General features: G+C 57.6%; 5 protein-coding genes across 6 annotated transcripts; all 5 read left to right on the top strand.

Annotated features, from left to right (window-relative positions):
- The first annotated feature begins 1,104 nt into the window (after window positions 1-1,104).
- Window positions 1,105-2,241, top strand: LOC119711545 (protein S100-A4-like). The gene is made up of 3 exons (XM_038161900.1): window positions 1,105-1,211; window positions 1,313-1,460; window positions 1,998-2,241. Exons 2-3 carry the CDS (start codon window positions 1,320-1,322, stop codon window positions 2,160-2,162), a joined length of 306 nt encoding a protein of 101 aa, XP_038017828.1. The 5' UTR covers window positions 1,105-1,211; window positions 1,313-1,319; the 3' UTR covers window positions 2,163-2,241.
- A 1,903-nt stretch (window positions 2,242-4,144) lies between these two features.
- On the top strand, window positions 4,145-5,091 carry LOC119711546 (protein S100-A4-like). The gene is made up of 3 exons (XM_038161901.1): window positions 4,145-4,297; window positions 4,616-4,769; window positions 4,848-5,091. Exons 2-3 carry the CDS (start codon window positions 4,632-4,634, stop codon window positions 5,010-5,012), a joined length of 303 nt encoding a protein of 100 aa, XP_038017829.1. The 5' UTR covers window positions 4,145-4,297; window positions 4,616-4,631; the 3' UTR covers window positions 5,013-5,091.
- A 2,548-nt stretch (window positions 5,092-7,639) lies between these two features.
- LOC119711636 (protein S100-A9-like) lies at window positions 7,640-8,790 on the top strand. Of its 2 annotated transcripts, none has more exons than XM_038162050.1 (3): window positions 7,640-7,680; window positions 7,763-7,916; window positions 8,438-8,790. In XM_038162050.1, the coding sequence occupies exons 2-3, from the start codon at window positions 7,764-7,766 to the stop codon at window positions 8,654-8,656; spliced, it is 372 nt and encodes a 123-aa protein (XP_038017978.1). In that variant the 5' UTR covers window positions 7,640-7,680; window position 7,763; the 3' UTR covers window positions 8,657-8,790. The 2 variants fall into 2 exon arrangements, with proteins under 2 accessions (XP_038017978.1, XP_038017979.1); XM_038162051.1 differs by having other exon boundaries at window positions 7,650-7,680; window positions 7,760-7,916.
- A 1,965-nt stretch (window positions 8,791-10,755) lies between these two features.
- LOC119711616 (protein S100-A7-like) lies at window positions 10,756-12,739 on the top strand. The gene is made up of 4 exons (XM_038162005.1): window positions 10,756-10,789; window positions 10,902-11,013; window positions 11,438-11,648; window positions 12,472-12,739. Exons 3-4 carry the CDS (start codon window positions 11,457-11,459, stop codon window positions 12,634-12,636), a joined length of 357 nt encoding a protein of 118 aa, XP_038017933.1. The 5' UTR covers window positions 10,756-10,789; window positions 10,902-11,013; window positions 11,438-11,456; the 3' UTR covers window positions 12,637-12,739.
- Window positions 12,740-14,886: 2,147 nt separating this feature from the next.
- Window positions 14,887-16,259, top strand: LOC119711584 (protein MRP-126-like). The gene is made up of 3 exons (XM_038161958.1): window positions 14,887-14,966; window positions 15,511-15,669; window positions 15,975-16,259. Exons 1-3 carry the CDS (start codon window positions 14,958-14,960, stop codon window positions 16,152-16,154), a joined length of 348 nt encoding a protein of 115 aa, XP_038017886.1. The 5' UTR covers window positions 14,887-14,957; the 3' UTR covers window positions 16,155-16,259.
- The last annotated feature ends 1,723 nt before the right edge of the window (window positions 16,260-17,982 follow it).

The raw sequence follows: 17,982 nt of genomic DNA, 5'->3' as shown, positions 1-17,982 counted from the left end.
GTCGTTTGTCCCTCGAAGGGGACGCTCCGTGGAGGATCGAATTTGGGGTGCTCCGTTCCCCGTGGGGGTGGGACAGCGGCAACCCCCCCTGTCCTGGCTGATGCCAGCTGTGCCACCCTTGTCCCCAGTGTCACCTTGTGCTGAGGAAAACGGGCCCAGCTCAGCCCCCGGATTGGGGTCAGCACCGCGGGTCTGGGGGTACCGGGGTGCCCCAAAAAGATGGGATGGGGCAGTGACACTTTGGGGGGCCTGGGGACCCAGGGGACAGTGCCAGGGCTGCGAGGGGAGCCTGGCACCCTGCACCTCCCGCTGATTAACACGGCTCGTTAATGGATCACGCAGCTCATTGACAACGGGATCGCACAGCCCGTTAATGGGATCACACCATTAATGGGATCTCACAGCTCACTCAATGGGATCACAGAGCTCATTAATGGGATCTCAGAGCTCACTCAATTAGATCACAGATCTCACTCAATGGGATCACAGAGCTCATTAATGGGATCTCACAGCTCACTCAATAGGATCACAGAGCTCATTAATGGGATCTCACAGCTCACTCAATGGGATCACACAGCTCATTAATGGGATCACAGAGCTCACTCAATGGGATCACACAGCTCATTAATGGGATCACACAGCTCACTCAATGGGATCACAGAGCTCATTAATGGGATCACACAGCTCACTCATTAATAGGATCACACAGCTCATTAATGGGATCTCACAGCTCACTCAAATAGGATCACAGAGCTCATTAATGGGATCTCACAGCTCACTCAATGGGATCACAGAGCTCATTAATGGGATCTCACAGCTCACTCAATGGGATCACACAGCTCATTAATGGGATCTCACAGCTCACTCAATGGGATCACAGAGCTCACTCATTAATGGGATCATACAGCTCACTCATTAATGGGATCATACAGCTCACTCATTAATGGGATCTCACAGCTCACCCATTAGTGGGCTCACAGAACTCATTAACGGGATCACAGAGCTCATTAACGGGATCACAGAGCTCATTAATGGGATCATACAGCTCGTTAGCCAAAAATGAGGCGCGGGCGAAACCCGTGTGGGAGCAGCTGGGCGGGCGGGGGGCCGGGGGCTGCCGCGGGGGCAGTGCCACCCTCCCGGGCTATAAATGCCCGCCGTGCCCCGGCGCCTCATCCCGACTCGCCGAGGATCTGATCCGCACCGAACCGGTGAGTCCCCGCTCCCCTTCCCCCCAAATCCCCCTGAGCACCCCAAAATCTGCCCGGGGGACCCCCAAAGGCTGATGGCAGCCCGCGATGTGTGTCCCCAGGCTGGCCATGGCGTGTCCCCTGGAGCAGGCGATGGCCCTCATGGTCACCACCTTCCACAAGTACTCGGCCAAGGAGGGCGACAAGTACAAGCTCAGCAAGGCGGAGCTCAAGGAGCTGCTCAACAAGGAGCTCCCCGTCTTCGGCAGCGTGAGTGGCCGTGGGGACATCCTCGGCTGTCCCTGGGGGGTGCAGGGGCAGGGATGGACCAGCCCCGGGTCTTTCTCCCGGGGCTTTCTTTCTCCTGGGCCAGGGGGGTCTCTGAAATCCTGATGGATCCATCCCTCATGCTCCGGGAAAAGCCCTGGAGAAGAGGAGGGATGAGGCCTGGAGAGGCTCATCCCCAAAGGAAATTTGGCTTTTTTTTAAACCCACAGAAATATTTTGTTTGGCAAAGAAAATCACGCTCTGATTTCCATTTTTTTTTCATCATTTCTTTTTTTAACCCTCACTTCCCTTTCTTGGCTTGTGGTTTCAACCGGGAGGCGATTTCTAATTTTTTTTGTTGGTTTCTTTTTGCCAAATTCTTCCACATCCGGAAGGCATTTTGGTAATTCGGGCACTGCCCAGCTCAGCCCCCTGCAGCTGCCAAGGCCCAAAATCCCTCCCTGAGGCACAGGAGGGCAGCGGGGTGGGAAGGGGCAGCTCCTCCCCCGAACCAAGACCCAAAACCCTCTCCCCCGGCAGAAACAAATGGACGAGGCCGAGTTCAAGCGGCTGATGAACGACCTGGACCACAACAAGGACAGCGAGGTGGATTTCAAGGAGTACGTTTGCTTCCTGGCCTGCATCACCATGGGCTTCAACGAGTTCTTCAAGGACGACCCCAGCAAGCAGCACCGCAGGAAGTGACCCCGGAGTGACCCCCGGAGTGACCCTGGAGTGACCCTGGAGTGACCCCCGGAGTGACCCCTCGAGTGACCCCCGGAGTGACCCCCGGAGTGACCCCTCCCCGTGCCCATCCCAGCCCTGAGTGGCTTTCAATAAAAGCTTTTCCCTGATCCTGCCTGAGTTCTGGGGTTCTGTTCATTTTTCCTCCAGTCCCGGCTCAGTTCTGGGGTTCTGTTCAGGTTCTGCCCCAATCCCGGCTCAGTTCTGGGGCTCTGTTCAGGCTCTCCCCAATCCCAGCCCAGTCCTGGGGTTCTGTTCAGGTTTTCTCCAATCCCAGCTCAGTTCTGGGGTTCTGTTCAGGTTCTGCCCCAATCCCAGCTCAGTTCTGGGGTTCTGTTCAGGTTCTCCCCAATCCCAGCTCAGTTCTGGGGCTCTGTTCAGGTTCTCCCCAATCCCAGCTCAGTTCTGGGGTTCTGTTCAGGTTCTCCCCAATCCCAGCTCAGTTCTGGGGTTCTGTTCAGGTTTTCTCCAATCCTGGCTCAGTTCTGGGGTTCTGTTCAGGCTCTCCCCAATCCTGGCCATGCTCCAGGGTTCTGTTCAGGTTCTCCCCAATCCCGGCTCAGTTCTGGGGTTCTGTTCAGGTTCTGCCCCAATCCCAGCTCAGTTCTGGGGTTCTGTTCAGGCTCTCCCCAATCCCGGCTCAGTTCTGGGGTTCTGTTCAGGCTCTCCCCAATCCCAGCTCAGTTCTGGGGTTCTGTTCGGGCTCTCCCCAATCCCAGCTCAGTTTTGGGGTTCTGTTCAGGTTCTCCCCAATCCCAGCTCAGTTTCGGGGTTCTGTTCAGGCTCTCCCCAATCCCAGCTCAGTTTCGGGGTTCTGTTCGGGCTCTCCCCAATCCTGGCCATGCTCCGTGGCCACCAGCAGCAGGCTCAGGGTGACTCACACCTTCCTCCAGCTCCGTGGGATTTTCCACGGCGTGGCTCAGCCCCGGGAGGTTTTTTTTTGGGGAGAAATTTGAGCAAAAACAACTTTTGGATGTCCCCCAGAACGTTCTGGCTGGCTCGGGGAGGGTTCAGCAGTGGTGCCCCGGGTGCCACCAGGGTTGGGGACACACCGAGCCTGGGCAGGGCACAACAACCAGAGCGTTGTGGCCACAATCCCTGGCACGGGGCTGGCATTTGGCAGTCACGGGACTCCCCCGCCCCCAGCAGCTCCGGGCACGTCGGGGCTGGTTTGGGAAAGGTCCCTCAACTGCTCTCCGGCTTTCCAGAGAAATAATCCCGGCTGTAAAAACCCCCAGAAAGCCCCACAGAGCCTGGCCCCAAAGCCCCCAGGTCGTCCCCAAGCCCCCAGGTCCCTTCCAGGAGCACCAAACTTTCCCCTGGCCCTTCTCAGCCCCTTTATAAAGAACCGCCCCAGAGCTTCTGCCCCTCCCAGCGGTTCCCCCAAATTCCCCCTCGCTGTTGGGGTGACGAGGCTCAGCCTCGGGGGGTTTTTCTGCCCAAATGTAAAACCCCCCCCGAGCTGGGGTTTGGTGAATTTCCCACCCTGAGCATCGGAGCAGCCGCGGGTTCGGCCCCGTTTTTGTCCCTCTGCCCAGCTGGGGGACGCTCGGGGGAGTTGCCAGGGCTGGGGGTCGGGCAGTACCGGTTCCCGGTGCTCCCGGTGCTCCCGGACACGTGTCCGGTCCACGCAGCCCCGGGAGCAGCTCCGTTACACAACGGGGCCGCCCTCGCCGTTAGGAAACACAAATCGCTGCCAAAAGGGAAAAAAACCCTCGGCCCAAGCCCGGCTCGACACCACCCCCGCGGCCAAACCCCGCCGGCTCCCGGCAGAACCTCGGGATGCTGCCGGGAGCACCGGGGGGACGCGGTGCCCACCGGACACCCTGAACCCCGAGGGGCTCTCCCGGGTGGTCCCTGGGCAGCCCCAGGGGCACGTTTTGCTCCTCCTCAGCCAAACCAGCTCCCATGGCAGGGGGGAGCTGCCGGGGTTTCCTTTCTCCTCCTTTTCTCCTTTTCCAGCCGTGTCCGGGCGGGCTCGGGAGCGTCGCTGCCTCCCCGGCCGGGTGTGGCCCAGGCGCGGCTATAAATGCCAGGGCCTGAGGCTGGCTCCCCTTCCGCCCTGCCCGTCCTCCCGTGTCCCTCCTGAGCTCTCGGTGAGTTGCTTTCCCCCCTCCCTTCCCCCTCCAGATGCTCTCCAGATGTTGCCGAGACCCCCCTGGCAGCGAGTCCCGGCAGTTTCCTGCTGCAGGTGCCGAGCTGGGAATGCGGATTTCACCCAGGGAGGGCTGGAAAAGCCCCCAAACCCCTTCCCTGCCCCGTTTTCCTCCTCTCTTGGGGTTGCCCAGCCCGGCCGGGGTGGAGCCAGGAGGGAACGGAGCATCCCGGGTCGTGCCGGGCCTGGCAGGAGCCGCTCCCCGGGCACGGGGGTGCCAGGGATGCCCAACTCCTCTGTCCCCTCCCCGTGTCCCCAGGCTTGCCGCTGTCCCCATGGCGTGTCCCCTGGAGCAGGCGCTGGCCGTGGTGGTCGCCACCTTCCACAAGTACTCGGGCAACGAGGGCGACAAGTACAAGCTCAACAAAGCCGAGCTTAAGGAGCTGCTCACCAAGGAGCTGCCGAGCTTCAGCGTGAGTGCCGGGGGACTCCGGGCTTCGGGGACGTGCAAAGCCCGATTTTAACCCCTCCTTTTCCCCCTCCCCGGGCAGAAACAAACCAGCGAGGCGAGTTTACAGAAGCTGATGAGCAACCTGGACTGCAACAGCGACAACGAGGTGGATTTCCAGGAGTACGTGACCTTCCTGGCCTGCATGGCCATGATGTGCAACGACTTCTTCCAGGACCTCCCGGACAAGATGCCACGCAGGAAGTGAGGGCAGGGCCCGGCCCAGCCCCCGGGACCCTCCTGTTGTGCTGCCGATGCCATTTCAATAAATCTTGATTTAAACGAAGCGTTTTTGCCCCCCCGAGGGTCTCTCTGCCCGGGCTGGGGGAAGCTGGGGGTGATGCCAGGCTGGCTCTGGTTCTGGTTTTGCCTCTCCCCGGGGTGGATGCTGCGTCCCCCGAGGCCTCGGGAACCTCCCCCAGAGCCGCTCCCAGGCTGGCTCTGCCTCTGGTTCTGCCCGGGGTGGATGCTGCGCTCCCCGAGGCCTCGTAAACCTCCCCCGGGGCCGCTCCCCGGCAGCCACGTCGGGCTGAGTCAGCCCTGCCCGGCCGCTCCTTCCCGGGAGCCGCTCACACCCCGCGGGGATGCGGGAACAGCTCCGAGCTGGAATTCTGCCGGCTCGGGGTCTGTCCCTCACCTGCCGCCCGGAGGATGTCGCCATTGTCCCCTCTCCACGCCCGCTGCCGCGGGGTTTCGGCCGCGTTCCTGCCCGGGGTGCGGCTGTGCGGAGCAGCCGCTTCCCGGTGCTCCGGGCCAGCCCATCCCGATCCGTTCCTCCCACGGTGCCCTTTTCCCCTCGCGATGAAAAGCTTTGTCACGCTGCAGGCTCCAGATGTGCCACACGCCCCTTCCAGATGTGGCTGTGCCCCCTCCAGCACCTTCCTGCTCAGCTCCGGGATGCCACAAAGGGACAGGAGGAGAGGGGATGGCCTCAGGCTGTGCCGGGGGGGCTCATGGGGTGGAATTTCCTCCTGGAAAGGGTGGCCAGGCCTTGGCAGGGCTGCCCAGGGAGGGTTGGAGTGGCCATCCCTGAGGAACACCTGGATGTTGGGCTGGGTGAGCAGGTGGGGGTCGGGCACAGCTTGGACGTGGTGATCTTGGAGCTTTTCCAACCTCCGGGATCCTGGGAGTCTAAGATCTAGGGAAAAAAAGATTTAGGGGAAAAAAAGTCGCCATCTCTCCAGAGTCAGTGAACCCCCAGAGAACAGGGCTGCACTGCCCCTGGCCCCCCCGGGCAGGTGAGAGGGAACCCCAAAATCCCACAGCTCACCTGTGGCCATCTGAAGGTGGGATGATGCTGCCCACAGGGATCCACCCTGAATCCATCCCCCTCACAGGGATCCCCATTAATCCATCCCCCTCACAGGGATCCCCATTAATCCATCTCCCTGTCAGGGATCACCCTGAATCCAACCCCCTCACAGAGATCCATCCAGAATCCATCTCCCTCACAGAGATCCACCCTAAATCCACCCCCCTGTCAGGGATCCACCCTGGATCAATCCCCCTCTGTCAGGGATCCACCCTAAATTCATCCCCCCTGTCAGGGATCCACCCTGAATCACTCATCTGTCCTTGTCCCCCTCCTGTCCCCATGGCTCTCACCTGTCCTTGTCCCCCTCCTGTCCCCATGGCACACAGGTGACTTTGTTCCCCTTGCCAGGTGGCCCAGCCATGTCCTCTCTGGTCCCCATGGCACACAGGTGTCCTTGTCCCACTCCTGTCCCCATGGCACTCACCTGTCCTTGTCCCGGTCCCCACTTGGCCCAGCCACGCCCTCTGCCATCTCCAGGCCTGTCCCAACCCATGTCCCTGCCGGGTCACCCGTGTCCCTCTGCCCAGCCCACGCGTGTCCCCTTCCCGTTGAGGACGCGCCCGTCCCCATCCCAAACCCCGTCCCTTTGTCTCCGTCTTTTGCAATTTTGGGTTTTTCTGGCAGCGGTTCCTGGGATCAGGAGCCTGGCGGGAGGTGTTTCACCACCGCCGTCATTGTCACTTCCCAAAAGCCTTCGTGACCAGTGCGGGGCCGGACTCGCGTGGAGGCTCCTCACCACCCCCCTCCAGACACTTGGGGTTCTGCAGCTCATTCCGGGCACTGGGAATGCTGGGGGGGCTCCACTGGGAGCACTGGGGGGTCCCAAACCTGGGGGACAGCTGGGGGTGGGCAGCATTTGCTGATGCCCTGGGTAATCCTCGGGCAGCAATTCCAGCTGCCAGGAAGTGCCACCTCCCAGGATGGGCTGGCAGAGTTCCACACAGCAGGATTGTCCCCTGGATCCAGGGGGATGTCCTCGAGGAGGGGTGGGATGTGCTGGCCACCCCTGGCACCTGTCAGCGGGAAGTGAATTGGTGGAGAATTTTCGAAGCCTGACGAAATGAAATTGAGGTTTTTCAAAGGCCTCTCAATTGCCCCATCTGTGAAAAGGCTCAATCCAACTCCTGTCCAGCAAAACAGGACTGTTTGGTGACTCCTGTCACCAAAACCATCGGTGACAAACCATGGGTAAAACCAGTGTCAGCTGGAGACCCCCACCCAGAGAAGTTCCTCTTCCATCATCTCCACCAAACACTTGGGAACATTCCAGAAAATTCCTGCACCATCGCTGACCCCCGATGTCATTTTTGGCGTTTCCTTGTTTTGCTTGACGAGTTTGGGGCTTCCCCTCCCTGGATAACAGTTCCTGGAAGGGGTGATGAGCCCGAAATCCTCCCCTGGGCGTGCTGCGCTGCCTTGCACAACTCCCGGGGTTCCTGCCCTGCCGGGAGCCGAGGCTGGCACGGCCGGCAGTGCCGGCAGGGTATAAAAGGTGCCATCCCCAGCTCAGCACCACTGATCCTCCTGCTCCTCCCTCTGCAGAGCCCAGACCTCCTCCAAGGTGAGCAGCTCCTTCCTGACGAGCGGTCGGTCCCCGGGCTGGGGTTCCCTTCGATGTTTTGCCGTTTGTCCCTTCCCAGCAGGATGAAAACCGACCTGGAGCTGGCGCTGGAATGCGCCGTCAACGTCTACCACCGGTACGCGGCGCGGCGCCCCGTGGACGACTACCTGAGCAAGGAGGAGTTCTCCAGGCTGCTCAAGGAGACGGCCGAGCCTTTCCTGAAGAACACGGTGCCGGTGAGAGCCCGAGCCGTGGGGTGGGATGGGGTTGATGGGATTGGATCAATGGGATGGGATGGGATCAATGGGATGGGGTGGGATGGGATTAATGGGATGGGATGGGATCAATGGGATGGGATGGGATGGGTGGGAACAGGCCTAGGAGATCCTCTCATTCTGGGGATGTTGGGCAGGGACACCTCCCGCAGCATTGGGGCGCTCAGAGCTCATCCTTGGGCACTTCCAGGGATCCTTGGGGATGGGGGTGGTTCACAGAATTCACAGAATCACTGGGTTGGAGGAGACCTTCAAGATCATAAATTCCAACCCAGCCCCAACCCCTCAGCTGAACCACGGCACCCAGTGCCACATCCAGTCTTGTTTAAACACATCCAGGGATGGCGACTCCACCACCTCTCCCGGGCAGATCATTCCAGAACTTTCTCTTGGGAGCTTCCCAAAGGGAGGGAGGGTTTTTTGGGGTTCAGCCCTTGCTGGGTAAGGCTGAGTGACCCCGAGCTAACTCTGCTCCCCCACAGCCCAAAACGACCATGGATAGCTACATCGGGCAGCTCTTCACCAAAGCCGACGCCAACCACGACGGCCGCCTCAAGTTCACCGAGTTCCTGACCACGCTGAGCCTCGTGGCCATCGATGCCCACAACAGGTCCCACGAGGGCCCTGGTGGTGACCATGGCCACGGCCACGACCACGGGCACGGCCACGACCACGGGCACGGGCACAGCCACCGTCACTGAAACGGAACCACCTCCCACGGTGGCCGAGCTACGGGACTCTGCGTCCCCACAGGAGCCTCAGCCCTGGAACCAAACCTTTGTCACCTGCTTCTACTTCGTGGCATTGAAATAAAATCCCTTCTTTGAGCACCAAACCCATCCGTGTTCCGTGTCCTGGGGTCTGTGGGGAGGGGGTGAGGCCCACCCAGCCTGTGATTAAACCCAGATTGAATGGGAAAAGCAACAGGAAGGGGACAGTGGCATGGGGGGACCTTGTTCTGGGCAGAGCGGGGGCCTGGACAAGGTTTTGGGGGGTCCCCAGTGGGCAGCACAGGGCTCCTGGTGGGTGCCAGATCTGAGGGTGAAGCCCTAGGAAGTGCCAGAAGTAAAACACGGCTGGGGGGGATCCTTCCCCAGGTCTCTGCCAAGACTCAGACCTGGAACTGGGGGGTGCCACATCCTGGGGGTGCCGCATCCCAGAGATGCCAGATCCCAAAGGTGCCACATCCCAGGGGCGCTGCATTCCAGGGGTGCCACTTCCCAGGCGTGTGTGAGATGTTTTTGTGACCCCAAAACAACCCAGCAGAGCAAAGAGTGAGGCCGAGGGGCTCTGGGGGCTCCATCCTGGGAGCTGAGCTGCTCAGAGGAACGGCCGCCCTGCAGAATGAGTCAAACCGTTCATGGTTTGGGACACATCCCCCAGGTCACCACACACCTAAAAGCCACTGTGGGTTCGTGGGGGCTGAAACAAGAGGGGAGAAGAGCTCCAGGACCTGTCAGTGAGGCGACACTGAGTGGGGAACCCCCAGGCTGAGGAGGCTCCAACATCAGCCCAAACCAGGGCTTGTCCCGGGTGAAACCAGCGGGGTTTGGGTGGTACCTCGGTGACACAGGACAGCTCTGAATGTGGGCAGCCTCCCTCGAGGCAAATGTCACTCACTGCCACCCCCGTGTCACTCGGGCATCACTGCCCTTGCAGGGCTGGGCATTGCAAGCTGCTCCCCCACAGGTTTTAGGGAAAAACTGGGAAAATTGGGAAAGGGGCCACGTGTGGGAGCTGCGCAAGAGCACCAGAGGATTTCCCTGCCAGCAGGGGGACGAGGGTGCAATTTGGGATGGGGGACACTTCAGTTTGGGATGGGGGACACTCCAGTTTGGGATCCCAATTTGGGGTGGGTGACACTCCAGTTTGGGATGGGTGACACTCCAGTTTGGGATGGGTCACATTGCAATTTGGGATCAGTGACACTTCAAATTAGGATCCCAATTTGGGGTGGGTGACACTCCAATTTGGGATCAGTGACACTCCAATTTGGGAGCCCAGTTTGGGATAGGTGACGCTCCACTTTGGGATGGGTGACACTCCAATTTGACATCCCAGTTTGGGATGGGTGCCAGTCTGCAAGGAGCGGGTCCGGGAAACAAAAGGAACAATGCAGTGAGTCAGGGATACCGGAATAAATCCGTGCAATGCCCTGGGGACACAGGAGCATCCTCAAACAGGAACAGGCACCCCTGGTTTGGCTGGTCCTTCCCTCTTCCTCCTACCCATTGTCTGATTTTTAAACCTTCTCATTGTCTGATTTTAAGTCTTCTAATTGTCTGATTTTAAATCTTCTAATTGTCTGATTTTAAATCTTCTCATTGTTTGCTAGCCCTTGTCCCTGACACGGGTGACACAGAGGTGACAATTGCAAAACATGTGGCATTTCCTGCACCAGCCAGAAAAGACCCTGGCCTTGGGTTTTCTCCTGGTTTTGTGCCCAGTTTCCTCTAGAAAAATCTCTGGAGCGAGAACCAAGTTCAAGTAGAAAACAACGGAAAATATTCTGGAAAACAAGTTATAAAACACAGATGCTGCTTTGTCTTGGGCAGTGTCCAGCCAGTTGGAGTTATAGAAAACAGGAATCGCATTAAAAACTCACCCAGGGGACAAAGTTCTCCCTGTTTCCATGTGGAACAGCCCAGTTTGCTCCTACAGCAGAAGGAAAATGTGCAAATTTTTCGTCGTGTTGCAAAACTCCCCAAGTTTTAGCAACTTCTGCCCGAACGGCCTTGCCCTCGACATCGAGGTGTGACCAAGCCGGGGTTTTTCCCCTCCCTGAGCCCTGTCAGAGGTGATGGAGGGGCCAAGGACAACATTTCCAAAGCCTGGTGGGTGCAACCAGGAACTTGAGCGGAGGAATGAGGCCGGGAGGGGCTCGGGGTTCCCACCTGGCAATTTCCAGGTGCGGGAAATGTGAACTCAAGCCGATGCTTGTGGCAGGTGTGTCACCACTCTGATGAAAGAGGACCTCAGACAGGTATAAAAGGGCTGCTCCAGGCTCCTGGGTCACACTGACGGATCCATCCCCTGCAAACCCTCCTCGGAGACCAGGGTGAGTAGGACAAGGATGGTCCTTGCAGGGAAAAGGATGAGAGAGAAGCAATTTGGGGTCCATCAGCCCAGGGCGTTGGGTTCTCCTCGGGGTAGAGCAGGAGGTTGGTTTGCGTTGGAAAATGGGGACAAATTAATGGGGTTTTGGTGCCATCTTTGGTGGAGGCACCACTAATTCTGTGTCCTCTGCCCTAAACGCCCTTGCTGGCCTGACCTTGCTTCCCTCACCTGAAAAATGTCCCCAGGTGTGTTGGAACAAGCTGCTTCCCTGGCAAAGCCAAACTGGAGCCATAACCCATCAATATCCCCAAATCCCCTCATTTTCTCCTCCACTCCAAGGAGCTGCAGGTGCCCTCAGGCTCAGGTGCATCTCCCGCTGATTTTTGGCTCCTCTCACCTTTGAGGTTTGTCCCCAACCCCTGCAGGTCCCTCCAGAGCTCAGCTATGTCCACCAGCACCCACAGCCACGCCGGGAGCCAGCAGTTCCCAGGGAATTGCACCCTGGAGAAGGCCCTGCAGACCGTGGTGGACATGTTCCACCAGTACAGCATCCGCCAGGGCGAGATCGACCTCCTGAGCCTCGAAGACTTCAAGACGCTGCTGAAGGAGCAGGCGCCATCCTTCCTGGGGACCTGCGTGAGTGCCCGAGGGACAGAGCCACAAGGAAGGGGCTCAGGAGCCCCTGGTGGATGGGGGGTTTCTGTCACACCCAGTTTGGGGCCACCCCTGCTCTTCCTCCTGCCGTGCGTGGTGGTGGGAAGTGAATCAGACCCAGTCCAAATTGTAATTTGAAATTCGTCTGGTTTTTGCAATGCCCAATCGAAAGATTCTCTTCTCAGTGGCAGATAAATTGTGAAATCTCTGCCTGCCGCTGTCAGCAATCTCACTCTGGCTCGGATCACGACCTGAGCTGTGCTTTCTCATGTTGTAAAAATTGGTTTTGGAGACCTGTAGGATGAGAAAATCCATTTGATTATCAACAGAGGATCCCTGTTTGAGGCGTCCCATTGAAATCTGAGACCATGTAATTGCATTTTTCCTCCTAACACTGCAAGGAGAAGTGGCTGTGACATGGATGTGCTTGTCTTTGTTGAAGGGCCTCACCAACCTTCTCAAGGGCTTCTTGGGCCTCAGCTGTGAGGGTTCTGGGACATCTAATGCTGCAGTCTCCTCTCAATAAGTTGGTGCAAGTTCATCGTTGGTGATTCCTAAAATTTTCCTTACCCCAAAATTGACCTTATCCAATGGATTTCTCCTAAAAGCTGCTTTGTCCCCAGCCACAAGGCTTTGGGACAAAATCCTGTCCCCTCTGGGGTTTAATTTGGGGCTAAGGGCGAGGCAGGGGAGGGTTGGGACATCCTGCAGCTTCCAAACCCTTCCCAGGGCAGGGACAGATCCACCCAGCTCCGGGGGTGGAGCCGGGGCAGGGACATGACCCTCCTTGTGTCCCCAAATTCAGGACAGGAACCGGGCTGGCTACTTGGAGAAGCTCTTCCAGGAGACCGACCTGAACAAGGACAAGGAGATGAGCTTTGAGGAGTTCACCATCGTGCTGAGCAAGCTGGCCGACGACGCCCACCGCATCAGCCACGGCTCCGAGCGCTGCGGGCCCGACCGGGACTGAGCCTGCCGTGGGGAATGGGAGAGGGGAGCTTTGGGAATTGGGCTCTGGCTGCTCCCTGCCTGCCTGGAGCAGCCCCGTGGCACAATAAAGCATCACTTGAAGTCCTCTGAGCCTTTCTGGTCTCCTCGTCCGTCGTGGCGGTGGGAGGAGGGACGGAGAAGGGTGGGTGGGGTCATCTGCAGCGATGGTTTTGCCAAAAAAATCCTCATGAAGCAAAATGTTCCCAGTGCCCAAAATCCTCTGGTTTGGGATATTGGGATTCCAGGATAGGTTAATGATGATTTTCTGCTGTTCTGGGAGCGACGCCGTGTCCAGACACTTCCCTATCCCAACCCTGCAACACCCAAACACCCAAAACCCCAAATCCTGCATCTCAGGCACTGGGAATGCTCTGCTTGATGATGATTTGGGATTTGGGGAGGTGGGGTATTGGGGTGTTGGGATATGGACCCCCGGGGGACAAAGCTGCTGCTTCCTCTCCCCACACCAGCCACTGTCCTGCCCCTAAAAGTGAATTTTGAAATAATTTTGCAACTCTTTGCAACCTCGGGGTGTCCCTGAAGGTCCTCGGGCACCTCCCAGCAGATCCTGGGCTGCTACTGCTCCGGTTCATGGGTCCCTGGCCGAGCCTGGGCCTTGGGGACAGCTGGACAGGGAGGTTCCCCTGTAAGGACACTTGCAGAGCCACCAAAGCAGTGCCAGCACCTGTCCCTGTGACCCTCAGCACTGCCCCTTGTCCCTGGGCACCTCAGAACCTGCACTGACCACTCACACCTGGAGGTCACCCCTGGCTCAGGCCACCTTGAACCCCCCGTCCCCCATCCTCGCCCCCCTGGCAGCTCCAGGGTGATCAAAGCGACCCAAGGAAGTTTCCTGAAATTGCACCAAAACTCCGCAACGTCCCCGGACACCCCGTTGTGAAACGTCCCCGACGTCCCCGGATGTCCGGAGCAGCAGAACCTGCCTGCTGTGAAAGCTGAGCACCCCAGCAGCCAGGGCTGGGGGCTGAGGACGGAATCCTGGGGTCCTTTCACTTGGGAAAGACCTCCAAGATAGAGTCCAACCTGTGACCTGTCCCCACCTGGTCACCCAGACCAATGTCCAACCTGTGACCTGACCCCACCTGGTCACCAATGTCCAGCCTGCGACCTGTCCCCACACAGACCAATGTCCAACCTGTGACCTGTCCCCACCTGGTCACTCAGACCAATGTCCAGCCTGTGACCTGTCCCCACCTGGTCACCCAGACCTGTCCAGCCCTTCCTTGGACACCTCCAGGGATGGGGACTCCAAACCTCTGTGGCCTGGTCGCCCTTTCCAGGAGGAGATTCCTGCTGGAAGGAGCTCCTGAACTCACCCCAGGCCTTGTTTTGGCCTCCAAAACAAAGAGGATAAAGACCAACCCAAGACCAACCCGAGCTGGGCAGGTCAAACAAACCCCAGACGCGTGTGCTGAGTCAGCAGGCAGCTGATTTTGATGAGGAAACCCTGGAAAATCTTGTTTTGCTCCCAAACTTGGCAGCTCGGAGCTGCCAGGCCTGCGCTGGGCCTGTGCCACGCCGAGAAACAACAGCACAAAAAATAAGCCACAAATCCAGGACAAAAGCGAAATCAAAATGCACCTTTCAGCCACACCTGGGCTCTGCAGCTCAGGGCACACCTGGGGTGGGGAGGAGCCACCCTTGGCACGGGTGGAACGGAGCTCCTGGAGCTGTGCCAGGCCGGGAACACGCCCGGATCATCTTTTGTGGACAGCTGGTTGCTGCAGGCTGGGGACGGTCCTGGTGCCACCTGTGCCCCGTGTGACACAGCCAGCCCTGCCAGGAGTGGGTGGCACTCGGTGTTCTGCTCTGGAGAGGGGTCAAAGGTTGGGCTTGGTGATTTTTTTGAGGTTTTTTCCAAGCTGCAGGACACTGGGATGCACCAGGGGTGGGGACATTTTGGGGACGAGCGCCGTGGATGCCCTTCACCCCCTGGCATCAGCAAACAGCCCTGGAAAGGAGGAAAATGTGGGAAAATCCCAAACGTGGAGAAATCCCAAGGGAAGGGGCTTTTGCCAAGAGCTGGTGGCGAATCCCAGCAGGTGAGGGGACAGGGCCACCCCCACCTGAGCTGGTGACACCCTGAGCTTGCGGGAAAAGCCACAGAGCCCCTTTTGGGGAACTTCCCGGAGCCTTGAGCAATGCCTGGGGCGTTGTGGGGACAGCCAGGAACGGGATGGGGACATTTCACAATGGGGATGCTTCATGGCTGGGCTATAAGAGACACCGGGGTGGCACTGGCCCCATACCCGCCCCAGGGGACCTCGCTGTCGTGACAAGATGAGCAAGGCAAGTGCAGGGGGGCAATTTGGGGTGTCCGTGCTCTTTTCCAGGTCTTCTGAGATGTGAGGATCCTCAGGGAGCTTCTCTTCATCTCAACCCAGGTCCTGGCTGAGCAAAACCATCTCCACAGCCTGTGAGGAGTGAAGTTTCCTCCTGGAAGAGGTTCCCGGCCACCAAAGAGGCTCCTGAACAGCAGATCTCATGCTCTGTGTGCCCACAGAGGGTTTTTGGGGTGTTGTCACCTTCTCTGTGTCCCCACACAGGGTTTTGGGGTGTTGTCAGCTGCCTGGTGTCCCCACGGAGGGTTTTTGGGGTGTTGTCACCTGCTCTGGTTGGTTTATCAGCAGAGCCAGGCTTAGACCAGGCCCATTTTGGGGTCAAATCAGCTCTGAGCTGTCATCTGCAGGGCACAGAGGCTGCGAGGTCCTTCAGCCTCCTTGAAGAAAACTCCAACAGCTCCAGAAAGGACCATTCCTCCCCAGATTTTCCCGGATCCAGCCGAGTTGTCCCAGGTTTTCCTGGCTATTGGGGGTGACCATTTCTCCTGCAGGCCCAGCAGAGCCAAGAGCCGCTGTCGGAGCTGGAGAAGGCCATGGACGTCATCATCGACGTCTTCCACCAGTACTCGCGCCGCGAGGGCGACAGGGACACCCTGACCAAGAAGGAGCTCAAGATGATGATTGACAAGCAGCTGGCAAATTACCTGAAGGTGAGGGGCTGGGTTTCAGTGCCTGGACTGTCCCCCGGGTTTGGGTTCATCCCCTTCCTGCTCTGCTCTCCTGCCCAACCACCCCAAACGTTCTCCATGAAGGAACCCCCACAGCTCTCATCCCCTTCTCTGCAAAAATCAGCCCAAAATCTCCTTTTCCACCTGGAAGCCACACCACCAACTCCCCCAAACCCTATTTTTTTTGTTTGGAACTTACCTTCCTAAAGCCAAACGAAAGTTTTTTCCACCCAAGGATAAAACAATGAGATTTTGCCCTCACTTTGTCCCCTCCTCCTCCTTCACAGCACGTGAAGAACAAGGCCACCATCGACCAGATCATGAAGGACCTGGACGTCAACAAGGATGCCCAGATCAACTTTGGGGAGATGATGCTGCTGGTCACCCGTGTCACCTGCGCCACCCACGAGCACCTGCACGAGGTGGAGGACCACCAGCACCACCACCAGCACCAGCATCACCACTGAGGCAGCCCCTGCGAGCAATCCTGGAGCTTGGAGAAGGCTCCAGAGCTGAATTCAGCCTTCAAGCCCTCCCTCCCTCCTCCTCTTCCTCCTGGTGCCACGGTTTTGCTGCCAAATAAAGATTTCCAAAGCTCTCCTGCGTCTCTGTGGGTTTTCCTGGGCTTTTCTCTCCTCTCCTCTCCTGAATCCACCTTTGGGACAGGTTGCAGCTTCCCAGGGGAGGAGTGGGTGCCTGGGAATTTGGGATTCTCCATTTCCAACTGGAAAAAAACCAAATTTTTTTGGCCTGGACACTCTGCACAAGGCCGGGCTGTGGTGGTGGGCAGGAGCTGAGCACTATTTTCTGCAGGAAAACCCTTTTTGGGACATTTTTGCTCCACAGATGGTGGTGGACACATTAAATTTTGGGCTTAAAAACACGTTCTTTGTGGACAAGAAGGTGAAACAACCCCAACCCCTCACTCAGATCACCCCAAACTTGTCCCAGAAAGGTTAATTAGTTAATTAGTTAATTCTCTGTCCAGAGGGAAAAGCTGGCTGGGAGCATTGGCGGAGGTTCCGAAAGCCATTTTTGGGGCAGGAGAAGCAGCAGAGCTGATTTCCCAAGGGTGACTCAAAGCCCTGAAACCACTCAATTCTGCAAGGAACCTTCCAGAAACTTCCCAAAAGCAGCAGAGCTGAAGCAAGACCCAATTAACACAAGACCAAATTAACACAAGACCTCCCCGGGTTTGCTTCACCCCCAGGTTGCTTCAGTTTCCTCTGGGGTCAGTTTTGACACCCAAAATGTCAAATTCCTCCTGACAGGGTCAAAGCTGCTGCAGGAGCAGCTCGGCACCCTAAAAAATGAGGTGGTTTAAAATGTTTATTTGGAATTTTTTTAAAGTATATTTTTTTAAATTCAGTTTGATTTTTTATTTTAAAAATTGAATTTTGGAATTTATAATTTATTATATTTTTATTTATTTTTTATTTTTTACTTTTGAAGTGTTATTTTATATTTAGTTTATCAATTTAAAAGTTATTTTAAAAATTTTTAAGTCTTGCATGAAGGGTCAGACAACATAGGTGTTAAAATTTACGCTGTCATGATTAGAAGCTGACTATTTCTGAATTACAATACACAAGAAGTGTATTGGGCCTACCTGCTACTGAAAAGGCTTCTGCCCCGGAAAACAAAACCCACTATCCCACGTTCCTGGTCTCAGTTTGCACAGCTCCATGAGCACTCTCAAAGCAGCCCGAGTTGGCACAGGTGGCAGCTTGTCCCTGGGCGGCATCTTCAGATTCGCGGAAATCCAGCTGCCAGCCGGCCCCTATGGGCCCAGGGCCTGCCAGGTATTGAAAAGGCTTCTGCCCCGGAAAACAAAACTCACCAGCCCACGTTCCTGGTCTCAGTTTGCAGAGCTGCATGGGCACTCTCAAAGCAGCCCGAGTTGGCACAGGTGGCAGCTTGTCCCTGGGCGGCATCTTCAGATTCGCGGAAATCCAGCTGCCAGCCGGCCCCTATGGGCCCAGGGCCTGCCTGGTATTGAAAAGGCTTCTGCCCCGGAAAACAAAACTCACCGCCCCACGTTCCTGGTCTCAGTTTGCAGAGCTCCATGGGCACTCTCAAAGCAGCCCGAGTTGGCACAGCTGGCAGCTTGTCCCTGGGCGGCATCTTCAGATTCGCGGAAATCCAGCTGCCAGCCGGCCCCTATGGGCCCAGGGCCTACCTGCTACTGAAAAGGCTTCTGCCCCGGAAATCAAAACTCACCGCCCCACGTTCCTGGTCTCAGTTTGCAGAGCTCCATGGGCACTGTCAAAGCAGCCCGAGTTGGCACAGGTGGCA

The sequence above is a fragment of the Motacilla alba genome, chromosome 25 (genome assembly GCF_015832195.1).
Source record: "Motacilla alba alba isolate MOTALB_02 chromosome 25, Motacilla_alba_V1.0_pri, whole genome shotgun sequence".
Taxonomy (NCBI): Eukaryota; Metazoa; Chordata; class Aves; order Passeriformes; family Motacillidae; genus Motacilla; species Motacilla alba.
This window is presented reverse-complemented; position numbering and strand designations above follow the sequence as displayed.

Bases quoted from the DNA above. Each gene is read 5' to 3' on its own strand.
- LOC119711636 (XM_038162050.1), top strand. From the start codon at position 7,764: ATGAAAACCGACCTGGAGCTGGCGCTGGAATGCGCCGTCAACGTCTAC. The intron at 7,917-8,437 runs GTGAGAGCCCGA...GCTCCCCCACAG, and splicing joins TCCTGAAGAACACGGTGCCG to CCCAAAACGACCATGGATAG.
- LOC119711545 (XM_038161900.1), top strand. From the start codon at position 1,320: ATGGCGTGTCCCCTGGAGCAGGCGATGGCCCTCATGGTCACCACCTTC. The intron at 1,461-1,997 runs GTGAGTGGCCGT...CTCCCCCGGCAG, and splicing joins AGCTCCCCGTCTTCGGCAGC to AAACAAATGGACGAGGCCGA.
- LOC119711584 (XM_038161958.1), top strand. The intron at 15,670-15,974 runs GTGAGGGGCTGG...CCTCCTTCACAG, and splicing joins AGCTGGCAAATTACCTGAAG to CACGTGAAGAACAAGGCCAC.
- LOC119711546 (XM_038161901.1), top strand. From the start codon at position 4,632: ATGGCGTGTCCCCTGGAGCAGGCGCTGGCCGTGGTGGTCGCCACCTTC. The intron at 4,770-4,847 runs GTGAGTGCCGGG...CTCCCCGGGCAG, and splicing joins AGGAGCTGCCGAGCTTCAGC to AAACAAACCAGCGAGGCGAG.
- LOC119711616 (XM_038162005.1), top strand. From the start codon at position 11,457: ATGTCCACCAGCACCCACAGCCACGCCGGGAGCCAGCAGTTCCCAGGG. The intron at 11,649-12,471 runs GTGAGTGCCCGA...CCCCAAATTCAG, and splicing joins CATCCTTCCTGGGGACCTGC to GACAGGAACCGGGCTGGCTA.